Below are 14,614 nucleotides of genomic sequence, written 5' to 3'. Positions count from 1 at the left end.
TTGATAGGTCAGGCCCAAGCATTTATCACACATGCTACACATTTTTAGTGACTATATCTCCCTTTTCTTACAGTGGTTAGGTGATATGCAGCCCTCTTCCTGCCCTTTGCAGTCTCTTGGCTAGTAGCATTGTTGCTACCTCACCTCAAGACAACAATCAGATAGAATTAAACCTTATACTTCACGTATTTCTATCTGAACAACTGCCTAGAGCATATTGGTTTTTTTAGAGGTCAACAAGGATGTAACTTTACATGGCTTTCCTGCTGCAGAGGATTTATTCAATCTGACTTGAAGAACTTTCAAATTCAGTTGAACACTCAGCAAGCACTTTTATTATACTGCTACTCCCATTGCTCCTGCCATATATGTTTTGAATACCACCCTTTCTCTCATGGGCTAAATCTTCCAGTCACTCCTAGCATCCTTCAATATTCACAACTTTGTGAATGTTCCATGAAGTTTGTGTTCCACTGCTCCATGTGGAATTAAATTTGTCTTGATGGTTGAGGAGAAAGAGAATGGTGACTGAACATACTTACTTCTGTATCACTAATCCTCCAGAGCTACAGGGAGACAGCACAGGACAGAGCCAAAGAATCCACATAGCAAAGAAATGCCAGACAAGCTCTGGTGTCTCCACGTGAGACAAGGGAGTGCTTGGCACCCTTCAGTGAACTTAGTTCCAGCCAAAAGGTTGGGATCAGCAGTATGGCAGGAGGCCGCGATTTCTGGGAGGGCTCAAGTGTCTTGTACAAAGCCTTTCCAGCAACTGCTTTGTACTGTGGTTGCCTACTCTGCCCCTAAAGTGTCCCATAAAGGGGCTCCCAGATTCAAATGCAGAGGCGGAATGCAAGTCCCTTGCTGAGGAAAGGGGAAAACCAAAAACACACAACCAAACAGTGTCTGGCACTGCAGACATCCTCGTGAATCACTCATTGCACTGAAATGTGGAAATTGTGCTGGTCACAGTGCTCATATCACATGCTTTCAAACAACTGTTTGGATAGACATCTTTACACATTTCCGACAGCAAATGACTCAGCTAGGCACTCAAGGGCTAATGTCTTCTCTCTTTGCAACTATTTTCTACTCCAGCCTTGGAAGTTCAAAGTAGGCAAGCCTTTTGATAAGATCTGGATGCTTAAAATGCTGTTTGGCTTTGTAAACAACATAGCTGCTAAGAGGTAAACATAGAACCTGAATGATCTGAGGCTAACTGGAAATATACACAAGAACATTCATACTTAGGTAATTATCACCATCCAGAAAAGTGTTTGTAGCCAATCATTGTTTTGTTCCTGACTATTAGCTTTTTAAAAGGTATTCCTTATCTGTTCAGACCACAGGTTTAAAATACTCAAGTAATTGAGCTCAATGAGAAAATAAATGATTTCTTATTATATTCGATGACCAGTCTGATGAAGTTAGCAGGAAATGGGCTGTGCAAGCAGTTTTATAGCACAACAGAGACCATTGCTCTGGTTATCTAAGGGACTGGGGAAAGTACTTGGAAATTCATCTTACTTGACAAGCTATGATAATTAGATATTAAAAGTACCAGCCATAAGCTCGTTATTTCATGCCATTACTGTCCATTATTCTCAGCTGATGGTTCAGTTGTGCCCTATGATAAATCCCAAGGCTCAGAGCAACCCTACTCAAGATTCATTCTATTTTGGTTAGAGTAAAATCATTCATCGAGCTAAAAATCCTTATTTTTAAGAACCATTCTACATTTGACTAAGATGTCCTTTAATGTCTTCATAAAGGGCCTTGTCATGGAAAATTTCAATCTAAAAATCTCAGAAAACTGAAGTTTTCAGAAGATGGTGTCACAGGGTAAACCTGAGCAAGCATCTGACACTTCAGCTAAAGTTACACATATTCATCCTGAAATATTTTCAGCTCTCAGGAAAGGGAATTCTATTTTTACAAAGCAAAGGTAGATAAAAATCACTACAAATTTCTCAATTTTGAAACAGTTCTCTGCCCCAAACATGCTTACATATCCAAGAAAAATCCATCCCTCAATACCAGTAAAGCAAGTCCAAAAAAACTTGTCATGTGATTCGACCCACACTCCCTGTAGCACAGTGTACAGTAAAGAGATACAGATGCTGCTCCCATCTAATCTTTCTTCTTAAAGAACTACATAGAATCATAGGATGCTTAAGGTTGGTTAGTCCAACTCCCCAGCAGACACAGGGTCACCTAGAGCACGTGGCACAGGACTGCATCCAAGCAGGTTTTGAAGATCTCCAGAGATCACTGCTTAATCTGTTTCATCAAGCAAGAAATTAGAAGCCAGAGTCAGTTACACTAAAAAAAGTTCACAATGTACATTATTAGAAGTCAAGAAACTAATATGTTGTTACATTTAAATTGCTTAATGACAACACTGTCTTCATATAGCCTGCACCAAAAAGAATGAACCCCGAGACCCAGGCATACATGTAATACCACCAAGTAGTCATAGGTCATTGACTTTACCAAAAACAAGAAGTCAGTAAGTGCCAGGGGAAGTGGAAGTCACTATATACACCTACCTCCAGAAGTTATCCATGGGGAAGGGGTACACACAGAAAGTCTAAATGTGATTTTTATTAATGATACATAGAAATAATGATTTCGCTATTGATTCCTTAGATGTTTCAGGTGTTCAGAGCACACACATCAGGAGGATCTGAATGATGTTAGGAGAGAGTTGTGCTAGATTATACCAAGTCTAGTTGGAAGCCTGCAGCCAGTGGTGTCCCCCAGGAGTCAGTACTGGGCCCAGTGCTGCTCAACCTGGGCATCAATGGCTTGGTATCATCTGTAAACTTGCTGAGGATGCACTCTGTTCCCTTGTCCAAATTGGGAGGAGTGGCCAGCACTCCAGAGGGCTGTGCTGCCCTTCAGAGGGACCTAGACAGGTTGGAGAGTTGGGCAGAGAGGAACCTCATGAGGTTCAGCAAGAAGTGCAGGGTCCTGCACCTGGGGAGGAACAACCCTGAGTCAGCAATGTGCCCTCATGGCCAAGAAGGCCAATGGGATCCTGGCCTGTATCAGGAGGAGTGTTGCCAGCACACTGAGGGAGAGAATCCTGCCCCTCTACTCACCTCTAGTGGGGCTGCACCTGGAGTATTGTGTGAAGTTCCAGGCTCCCCAGTACAAGGAACATGAAACATCTAGAAAGGGTCCAACATAGAGCAACAACGATGATTAAGGGACTGGAGCATCTATCTTATGAGGAAAGACTTAGCCTGCAGAAGGCTGAGAAGGGATCGTAATGTGTACAAATACCTGAGGGGAAAATGTAAAGATGGGGCCAAACTCTTCTCAGTAGTGTCCAGTGAGCAGACAAGGGATAATGGGCATAAATTAAAAACACTGGAAGTTCCACCTCCATGTGAGGAAGAAGTTATTGTGAGGATGACAGAGCACTGGAACAGGCTGCCCAGAGAGGCTGTGTAGTCTCCTTCTCTGGAGATCTTCCATACTCGCCTGGATGTGACCCCATGTCACGTGCTCTAGGTATCCCAGCTTGAGCAGGGGGGTTGGACTAGATCTCTGGAGGTCCCTTCCAACCTCAACCATTTTGTAATAGTGTTAACAAGTATTATTTTCTAGTCCAAGGATTCCTGAGCATGAAGAAAGTCCGTCAGACAGTATAGCTGCCAAATACCAATATCTTCCCCTAAGCAGGTAAGAGAAGCCATAACAACAGACCAAAAACTACTTGCATGCAGATTAGGAATTGGCCCTACTCTGAGAATGCCTAGACCTTCACAATCCATGTGCCACACTAGGGAAAGTGTTTCAGAGAAAGTCAGATTTATAACATGAGTACAGAACAACTTTTTCAGTGTTCTAGGGAATTCTCCAAAATCTTTAATGATCCAATTCCTTCCTTTTGAAGTGTAGAAGTTAAGGTAGCAATGGCAGCTAGTCTTACATGTAAACAATTTTCACTTTTTAATACTGAGCATTCGCAAAAGTCCAATTTGCATCCAGTTCTGAACCTTATCAAATCTTCAGCCCATTCCATTTGTTGGTAGCACTAAAGTCAGAAAGCACTTCATGTGAAGGCTTAGAGGAATAAAATCATTCTCTCATCAACACAGTGGTAAAATAGTTAATGACTTTAGTGTGGATCAGTTGTTTCCTAATGCAGAATGTGTTTTTAAACTATTGAGGGCAACTTTGAACTTACCACATATGGCAATAAAACTAATTTCTGAAGGAGAGTGTTTCAGTTGATTTGGGCAAGTGACAAGTCAGTTGTATATTTTAAGGCACAATTTAAGCCTTAGAAAAGATGCTATAGCTCTTACTTTTCAGTACTTATTTCTCTGTGAAAGACTTACAGGTCCGAGGTCGATAATGAAACAGTCTCCTTTGTTGAAGCTGGTCCAAGCAAGGGGAACTTCTGTGGCTCGGACTACTCTCCGGCCCTTGATATGCAGAAGTCTCCGGGCACTCAGATCATTAGTAATAACATGCTTAAATCCAGAGGCAACACCCCCTGTCTGAATAAAGAGAAAGAAGCAAACTTTACATCGGTCTGCTTTCTGCAAGTTTACCATCTGCTGAGAAACTATCTAGAGAAAGAAAAAAAGGAAGTCATGCAGCAAGTGATGAACCAGAATTGTATATGGTTTTAACAACATTGACCACATATCAGATCAGACATGCTGAAAGCTTCTGCAGCAGAACGCTCTCACGCTGTGAACATTTATCAGACAACACCCTGCTTTTAAGTTTTTTTTTAGCAGGGGGTGAGTGAGAAAGCAAAAAATATGGTATTTGTTGTATTCCCCCCTGCACTGTCCTAAGGTTAAGAATGCTGAAATGCACTGCTAGGACAAAACTGAGTTGGTTAATGAATAGGGACTCATGTAAAGAAAAAAATGATTTGCAATTCCTAGATGGATTTTCTCAACTTCCTAAATCTCAGAAGTTTGAGTGGTTTAAATATCTGGTTATAACTAAAGGGAAAAGTTATTCCATAGCAGTTCAAAGTTTTATGAAATTTTTGCTGCTTATAGTCAACCAAGCCAAGAACACCAAAACAGGTGAAGAAATGAAACAGATTAACAGCTATAAATTTAAGTCTATCTTATTCTTGTAAACTCAGTGGCTACAAGCTCCTGTGAGGCAGTATTCTTAACTCCTCCAGGATATGCAGACCCTGGTTGAAACAGCCAGCACCCCTTAAATTAGGAGGGGTGGGGAGAGAAGGAGAAGACAGGTCAGTCAAGACCTCTTACTTCCAATGCTGAAGGCTAAAAGCCTCAGTTGGATTGTTTAGACAGGTTAAAAACTTCTTATAACAAATAAAAAACAGTAACTGATGACATCTTAGAGCATCTATTAAGTTGAAGCAACCTACAGTCATTGGAGTTCATAGCCACAGAGGAATGTCTATAATATTTTTATTTCTCAGAAAATATATTACTTTATTCTTTCAATAGCCTAGACGGTTCAGATGTTCCTTTCTAAAGTTACTGCTCTGGAGTAGCACAGCAAGGAGGCTGACATTAGAACTGACTGTCAGCTTCCTAAAATATAAAAGGTTTTTCTGAAAAGTATTTGCAGTTTTGATTTTTGTTAATTATCTCAAAAATAAAGATAACTGCCTAGTCCTGGAAGAGTTCTTCCATAAAGCACAGTATATATATTTTTTAAAACCAAAACAAGGTGTCTGCCTCTGCTTCATGCCTGTAACCCTTTAAGCTTATTTGATTCTGGATTTGAACAAAGTAATCCAGCCCACTGCACAGGAAATGCTTCTTTGATACTTATCTTCTCCTAAACACAAGGAGTCCCAATGGTGAGCTCCCTTAGCGACAAGAATGTTCTCAGGGTAGCTTCATTTTGAGGAAGCTTCTGGGCCAGATATCAGCAGAGGCTGGTAAACACACTAATGTACTCTGCAAGTATTGAGGTCAGTTTAGCACAGATCTAATGCCACTATGCATTAAGAAACAATTTCTTAAATATTCATTAGCAGACAAAGCAGTTTTTCAAGTCCATTAAAGATTTGTTTCTACCTTGGGAGACAGTGTTAAATATTTTAAGAGTGCATTTTCTCAGCTGCCTCTTTACCTTGTACTTAATTCCTCCTTTGAAATATCCTACAAACTCAGTGGACTCATATCCTTGAATTTCTCTACTCTGAACAGGCTTTCCTCCTAAGTAGTCGTCCATCTGCACAGCAAAGATTGCTGCAGCCGTGCTTTCATCTTGGGTACATTCTTTCCCTGAAAGAAAATGAGATATTTTGTCTGTTAAACACCAATTCATACTTTTGAATTCTGTTGCAGAAATAGTTTGAGGCAGCCAGACACTATCTTCTGCACCTTGTACAGTCTATGTATGTGCTGTGACTCAACCTTGGTCACTATCAAAAGAACTATCACCTTGACTGCTTCTTAGCCAGCTGCAAACATACTTCATAAGCTAACACCAGGAAGCAAAAGCTGAATTTCTCTCCTCCCAATCCCTTTAAATACCACCTCAGTAAGTGAGTTTAGTGTAACAAACATCTCTGGTAACCCACTTTTGCACTCGGGTTAGTGTGAAAATTACAAGAAGGTAACAGCATAGGACTGGTTAAACAGCAAACCATATGAAGTGTAAGAGCAACTCACCATTTAAGCTATAAACAAAGTTAATATTGAGTCTTCCTATTAACATGATAGCACAAGCAAGGATATTTTGCATAGATATCTTGTTAGATAACTTGATAAAGCTGTGAGAAAGAAAAACAGCTTTGAGGCTGAGCAATAAAATAGGCCCTGATGAAGTAAGAACCTTTTAGCATTCAGTCTGTTCCCAAGGCTGTAGCCAAATGGTGTTCCTTACTTAGTGTTGGTGATCTAGTCACTCTGCAAAACAGGCTATGTATTAGAGCAAGATTTAAGCATGGGCAATGAAGAATGATGGTGTGCCAGCCAGGAACTGAAGCCACCAGCAGGATGCAAGGAAAGACCAAGTGTGGCAGAGAGATAGAATACTCAAGGACAAGCACTAGAGTTTCTTCTTGCTTAAACGTCTCCTTGAACTAGGTATCAGTGGCTCAGCAGCACCAATCCCACAAGTAACCCCTCTCTCCACCTACCAACCCCTTTCGCAAGCTCACAACACTACTCCACTTCTGCCTCAAGCACTAATACCACTGCTGTCATTTTTGTGGGGCACTGAAAACCTACAGCAAGCACGCAGCAAGGATGAAGTAGATGTCAAAAGGATACCAAAAATAATGGAGGCATAAGGAACAGAAAACAGTGAGGCCTGCCTCAAAAGAGGTAGAAGATTAATGAAATCAGGATGCAACTCAAGAACCCTTTTTAAAAAATCTCCATCACTCAAGAGTGATTCATATTGTCACACTGCAATTTCTTCTTTCTCAGACCTCAGTGTTTCATGTGGTTATTCATTTCCCTTGAAACTAGATCCTTTAGATTTATTGCTTGTAACTACACAGCAGGGGTCAGGGTCCAAAAAACTGTTTGGAGCATCATTAGATATCAGAAGCTTTACCATAGCTCCATCTCACAGCTGTTGTGCAATAAACTAGTGTGTGGTTTTTAATAGGTTTTCACTGACAAGTGAGCATTAACCCTGATGTAGTATGTTCAAGACATGAGGAAATCAGTTTTGCCTTTTAGAGTAAGGTACAAGCAGCTCTGAATAAGCCCCAGTGCACAAGGTTCTGGCAAGAGAGGGTGGGAATTTGACTACAACTGATTCTGATATAAAGGATTAAGTCTCAATACTTTGTCTTGGGGAACATGGATTAAGGATGGTGAAAAAACAAATCAGGCATTATAAAGGAAACTAAAAAGCCCATAGCCATTCTTATTCCCACAAGTAGTCTCATCCTGGGATAGCACCTGCCATTTCTACTTGCAACAGTTTCAAGTCCAGATAGCTCCCTACATGTTGGACTTGTGCCCCCATCACCAAGTATTAACTTCACTTCAAGGAAAGATCTATAAGAGCAAATTAACAGTAATAGTGCTGCTCAACTAACTCCTCCCATTCTCCATTTTAATAAACTTGAAATTGTCAAGTTTTGACTCACCAGGTTCCTGAAATCCTGTATCCAGAGCTGGGCTGCAAACGCAGTTGTCACAAAATATGCCTGAATGCCTGTTTTCAAAGCTAACATAGTCTTTCCATTGAGCAGAAGAGTCAGCTAGTAGTTTAGCTAAGAAGACATCTCAACACCTGTGTGTATATCCAAGCTGCAAGTGCTGTGCCAAGTTAAGGACAGATACCACCACCAAGTTGTGGTGTGAAGCTGCTTTGATCTCCTGGCCACGTTGACCCCATTCCAGCAGCTGAGGTACCTTGCTCAGAAGATACCCTGCCTGGGTTGCACTTTGGTATTAGCCATATACATGCTGCAGGCAACATCTGCACACACCACTGCTTTGCCAAAGAAGCTTGAAGCCTCCACAACTATGGACTTCACTGTTGTGACAGCAACAAGGGCAAGCCCAGCAACACTTCATAAACGAGGATTAGCTTAGCTATCTGGAAAAGCACTGTTGCTCATAATCACAGCTTTAGAGCACACAAACATGAGTTTTACTAGTCAAAAAGCTGTGAAGGGAAGGGTTAGAAGGGTCAAGTTACATAATTTGTGAAACTTCCTTTCCTAGAACAGTCCCTTTGATTGCAACATTTAGTACCCCTGTCTCAAGTCTTTTTGTTTAGAGACTGAGTACCCCAAACATTTGGGTAAAATCTTTCAGACTGTTAGATTGAAAAGGGACTGGGGGGTGGAATGTAGAGTAAATTGAATAAGGATTTGAAAACTTAGGTCTCCAGTGTCAGGGAGTGGCCAAACATGTGACAAAAGGATTCTTGATTTGTTTTCTTTGGAAACAAACAAAAATGTACTTAATTCCCAATTCTCAAAAAATTGTTTTTACAAAAGCACATCCAAAAACTGTAAGGAGATACACTGCCATGCAAGCCTTAGATCTACAGCTGAGAGAAGTTTCAGGCTAAACTTGCTTCAACAGAACTAGTTATATTTGTCTTGTGAAGTAAAAAGTTTAGGTGCCTCTCTGCTCTACACAATCCTAAAAAGTCTCTGGTAGAGAGAATGACTGAGGATGTTGTCCCCACTACAGCTACGCAAGTGGGACAATTTATCTGCACAAGGGCAGGAACATTTTTCAGTTCCTAACCTGAGTGTGTATTCCACGTGTGGCATTCAGATTTACTTTCTAAAGTAAAGCATGGAAGTCTGTCCTATGAATTTGGTCAAGAAGCTAAGTATTGTAGCCCTACTACTTCATCCTCCTCTTAAAATACTATTTTTTTCCTATGAAGAGGAAAAAATAGAGTATCTCAATCTACAGGCTCATTTTTTAACAGTCTAAAGTATGTATATCTCAATTTAAACCAACAGATCTCCTCAAGCTGATGTAAATTTATATTTACCTTTTTATTATGTAAGCTCCTGTTTTGTTTTCATATACCATTATAAATAGGTATGGCAAGCTATACAGTTTAAGTTCTTCAGCAATAACATTATCTAGAATACTTATCAGAGTTACTTTAGAGAGAACTCAGCTATAGTTTTTTTTAAACAAAAGGAGAAACTTGTCTATAAAAACTGACATTAGCTTATATCAGTCAAATAAATATTCTCCAATTTAAAATATACTATAAGATGGCTCTTTAATTGCACTCAATTATAAAATTTACACTAACCTAGAACATTGTGCTAGTATGCTTGCAGCAATTAAAAGAACTAGTGTACAAACTGAAAACACCAACAAGTTACACCCAAATTAGTGACATCTGTTTTAATTTTCTCAAAAAGCTCTGGGAAGCATGAAGCTCAGGCTGAGATGCCAGAAGAAGGTTTAGCTCTATGCAGACCCTGGGCTCTTGGAAGTATACATGACAAAGAAAAGAAAAAGCTGTTCTGCAACTGAAGGCCTTCCTCAGAAACCAACTTTACTCGACGCCAACTAATTGCACTGAAGGAGCCCAGGCATAAGGTTTCAAGTTTTGGCCATAATATAAACCTCTTTCCATCCCTTCAGGTGCTCCTGAGGTATTAGGAAGCACCCTGAGGTAGTGTTGCTGAATATAAAGTCAGAATCCATCCAGATTCAAAGACATCATGCAAGGCAGGAGTGGCAAATGCACAACCAAATGGCAAGACACTCAAGAAATTAAAGTAGGCAAAAGTTTCAACATCAGAAGGCAAGTGTGTGGTAAGCAAAAAATCCATAGGGTTTCCACCCATCCAATTTCACAAGAATTTTTTTCCATCCTGAAGTCTGACTTCATTTGACTTCAGTTACTTCTTGGAGGTTTACAGGAAGCCTCCAGAAAGCCTAAGGTCTTTCTAGCCCACAAGTTAAAAAGCACTTGGTCATGAGGAGTTTGGCATCTCAGAGTCAGAGATACCACAGTCATGTAAACGCCTGACCGAATCCAACTGCCCTTTCCTGCACACTCAGGAACCCCTGCTGTTGCCATTAAACTTTGCAGGAACATTTTGGTGTCCCCTGCCCTTTACTACAGGACTTGCAAGCAGGAAGCATTTTTTAAAGCTGCTAAACATGCTACTGCCAAGGTCTTTTGCATGAAGAATGAAGGGTACCCCAGCTGCTGACAGGTCTGTAGCCAACAGCAAAGAGGTTTGAACTACTGACAGTGTTGGGGGACTTCACTTCCGCAAGGGGAAGGATCTCCACAACTTTGAAGAGAACCTGCTATACTTCAGCTACTACATAAATGCTAAAAACCAGAGTAGCCACCACAGTCCTGACAAGCACTGTCTAGCCTGGCAAAGCCTACTAACAACCAACAGTGCTGCCAACAGAACATCTGCCAGAAACTCACTGATGCTGCCATCTATGATTACCCTCACACAGGCAGATGCCATCCAGCTCTTCATTCCTCATTGACACCAGTGAAACCAAACAAGTTTCAAATGTTTGGGCAGAAACAATACCAGCATTACCAGCTATTATTCTTCCCACACATCCAGAAGCACATTGCGATCCATGGGAACTCAAACACTTCAAATATGCTCATACGTAATGGTCTGTCAGTGTGCACTCGCAGAAATGACTGCATAAAACACAAGCCTCAGGATGACGAGAAAAGACAACAGCAATAGACCCCTGGTTGCCACACTGGGAGCCACTGGGGTGAGATGACTCAGTGACTACATAAGAAAGTCTAAAGATGAATCCAACTAAGAATGCACTAACCAGGGTGCATTTGCTAACAGTTCTTATTCTGCCTAAGCACTACTCTAGTCAAGGGGGACAGTGAGCTGTATCAGCCAGACACCAGTGTTCCTGTTGCTTTAGGAGGAGTTATTGCATATAGTATTACAGCAAATATTTTTTATTTAAACACCACTCTCGTGACTTCACCTCCAATCTCTCAGACTGTATCAGAAAGTAAAGTTAGACTAGCTGTCACTTCTCAGAAAAAGCCAACACGTAGGCTTCAGCCAGCAGAACATCAGCATGGGGAGAAAGCAAAAAGGGGGTTTTAGCCCTAACAGAATCAAGTGGGCGTCACCTGCCTTCTTCAGCCAAAGGGCAATGATTCACTCTTGCATCTGCCAGCACTTGGCTTTAACCTTTCCACAACCCACACTGCAAGGCGAGCAAATACCCTCCTCGCATCCCTCCCTCCCCTGCCCTCCTCGCATCCCTCCCTCCCCTGCCCTCCTCGCATCCCTCCCTCCCCTGCCCTCCTCGCATCCCTCCCTCCCCTGCCCTCCTCGCATCCCTCCCTCCCCTGCCCTCCTCGCATCCCTCCCTCCCCTGCCCTCCTCGCATCCCTCCCCTGCCCTCCTCGCCCCCGGAGCCCCCAGCCCTGCCGCGGGGCCCGGCAGCAGCCCCTGCGCGGGGCTCCGGGCCCTACCGAGCCAGTAGTGGAGGCGGAAGGCGGCGGCGGCGCCGCGGCGGACCGTGAACAGCACCAGGTACGCGTCGCCCGCGAAGAAGTCGCCGTGGCAGCCGGGCGGGACGGGCACCAGCTCCAGCCGCTCCACGCGCCACACCTGGAGGCCGCTCTGCTGCCCGGCGCGGGCGAACTCCTTGTGGAAGAGCGACGGCGACATGGCGAGAGGGACAGAACGGCAGCGGCGACAGCCCCGCGCCGGCCCGCGCCCTTATAGCGCCCGCGGGGGCGGCGCCGCCGCTCGCCCCGCCCGCGGCGCACCTGGGCTGGGCAGGGCCGGGCCGGGCCGGCCCGTCTGCCCGAGTGAGCCGCGGAGTTAGCTTCTTCTCTTCTTCTTCCTTTTCTTTCTTTCTTTTTTTTTTTTTTCTTTTCTCTTTTTCTTTTCTCTTTTTACTTTTTTCTTTTTCTTTTTCTTTTTTTTCCAGTTTCTTTTCTTTTCTTTTCTTTTCTTTTCTTTTCTTTTCTTTTCTTTTCTTTTCTTTTTCTTTTCTTTTCTTTTCTTTTCTTTTCTTTTCTTTTCTTTTCTTTTCTTTTTTCTTTTCAGAGAGAGAGAGAGACCTACAAATCCGAGTGCTGTCAGCTTCACGTCCCGTCTCTCTGTGCTCTCTGCCCTAAGCAACTGGCCCGTGAGAGCCTCTAGTGCTACAAAGGACAGCTTCATTCTGAAACTCAATGGAAGCCCCAAGGTGCTGCACGACTGGGCTATACTGATTACGGGGGTTATCTCACTGTGCCCTTTGCTTGTGCAACTCTCCTACCTGCCTTGTCTTTGTGTACTGCTCATATCCACGTACCTAGAGTTTTCATAGGTTGCACTTGTTGGCAGGCTCCCCTCTCCCTCTCCCCCTCCTCTCCCTCTCCCTCTCCCTCTCCCTCTCCCTCTCCCTCTCTCTCTCCTTCTCCCTCTCCTTCTCCCTCTCCCTCTCCCTCTCCTCTCTCCCCCAGAGAAGAAAGGAAAGGCAGAAGCACAGTTCTCTTCTCCCATCATATTTTTTTATTTTGCAAGTTCTGAATTGTCAAGAATCTTGTTTCAAGGGAGAAAAAATATGGTGCTTTTGTTCCTTTTTTTTTTTTTTTTTTTTTAAGGAAAGACTTGCATCTAAGGTCCATCATCTTGCCCATGCAGCTGAATTTTCAAGCTCATGGTTTCCCCACAGGCTTCCTTGAGCAAGCTACTACAGGCAGAGGAAACTACCGTCCTGCAGCACATCAGAGCAGCCCCAGTAAGGAGCTGAGGCATTGCCAAATGCAGCAACGTACCCAGGGGAGCTCTTCCCTGGCAGCAAGCTAAAAGTAGCACCACATCTAAGACATACTCCTTAGTCACCTTCCCTCCTTTCCTTTTATACTACCCAGTGTGCAATTTAGCTGGTGTGGGAAAAGCTGCAGCAATGCCCTGTGTAACTACCAGCATCTCCCTTCCAGAGAGCATCCCGTGATGTGGCCAGACGGGGACGGACGGGCACTCCATGGTCCATCCCTGCTATTGAGAACAGCAAGCAGTGACGCTCCGCTCTGCCCACGGCCCGGGCGAGCGCATCGCAGCCAAGCTCACAGCCAGCACGCTGATCTCCTATCTCCTCTGCCCGGGTGAGGACTTGCCAGTTCTTTTCACTTTTCACTTTTAGTCACTTGCTTTTATCAAGCTCTTTTTTTTTTTTTTTTTTTTTTTTGTCCTTTTATGCTTTGCAGTTGGCAAGTTGCACCTGCTTTGGAAAAGTGCTGAGTTTTGCCCAAATGTGACCTCAAACCTGTCTAATCTAATCCAGCCTCGTGTCTTTTCCCTATTCTATCTATATTGCCAAGATAAGACTGTTTATGCACAGATTTCACAGCTCAGTAGAATATATTTAAAGTCAGATTTAAATCTCCCTATTCTAGCTTCAGATTTTCAGTGCTACTCTCAGCCATGTCCCTTTTGCTGTAATTAAATACACCATAATGTTGTTATTTGTTCCGCATTTGTCATGCCCAAGATCACACAGCAATGGGCAAAGGTTAAAGGCACCTGCACAGTTTAACTGTCTCAGAGGGAAGCCTCCGGGATTGTTTACACATTAAAGGATTTAAGCACACACAGCAAAGTTTTCTCAAGCACAAGCTTGTCTGAACAGGGTTATGAACTATATATTCTATATGTTATAGAATAATATATGAACTATATACACTATATATTATTAAACTATGTAGTCGCTTACTGGCCACTGACAAAGGAAATTTTGGGTTCCAGTCTATATTGTGCCAGAATATTTATTTGTACCATTCATTTTTTTTATTTATATATTTTCTTGTCTGTTTTGCAGTTCTTTTGCAATCTGTTTCCTATTATATACGTCTGACATTTTATGAAAACCGTTGAGTCTTTTGTGTTGATCCCTCGCCATCTCATTCACAGAATTCTTGTAGCGAAAATGAGCACTGATATGGTTAGCAGTCCAGAGATTTTGCATAACATTTTAAACAACCAAAGGCTTTCTAATATGCCGTTATTTCAAAGTGAAATTTTGGTGGAAAGAGAAATGAGAACTGTTCTGGTACTTGTTATTGATATACAGTCAGAAAGAATATATGAGATTGAATGTAATGTGCTTTTTCCAGGTGCTTGATATAGTAACCAGGGTGGGGAAGACTATAAAATAGCATTCATTTATTGTTCCAGAAGGCACAG

At 42.6% G+C, this 14,614-nt stretch overlaps 1 protein-coding gene across 1 annotated transcript in view; it reads right to left on the bottom strand.

Moving 5' to 3' along the window:
- SCIN (scinderin) overlaps positions 1–12,115 on the bottom strand; it is a 48,927-nt gene extending 36,812 nt beyond the window's left edge. The window contains exons 1-3 of the mRNA XM_088533508.1: positions 11,908–12,115; positions 6,094–6,248; positions 4,353–4,514 (exon numbers count right to left, since the gene is read on the bottom strand). Of these exons, the coding sequence (XP_088389634.1) occupies positions 4,353–4,514; positions 6,094–6,248; positions 11,908–12,106 (516 nt within the window). The 5' untranslated portion in view covers positions 12,107–12,115. The remainder of the gene's footprint in view (positions 1–4,352; positions 4,515–6,093; positions 6,249–11,907) is intronic.
- Between the last annotated feature and the right edge of the window lie 2,499 nt (positions 12,116–14,614).

The sequence above is a fragment of the Tinamus guttatus genome, unplaced genomic scaffold, assembly GCF_059628265.1.
Source record: "Tinamus guttatus ecotype Peru unplaced genomic scaffold, ASM5962826v1 Tinamus_guttatus_pri_ptg000503l, whole genome shotgun sequence".
NCBI lineage: Eukaryota > Metazoa > Chordata > Aves > Tinamiformes > Tinamidae > Tinamus > Tinamus guttatus.
Note: the sequence above shows the minus strand (reverse complement) of the source record. Positions and strands in the feature narration are given on the sequence as shown.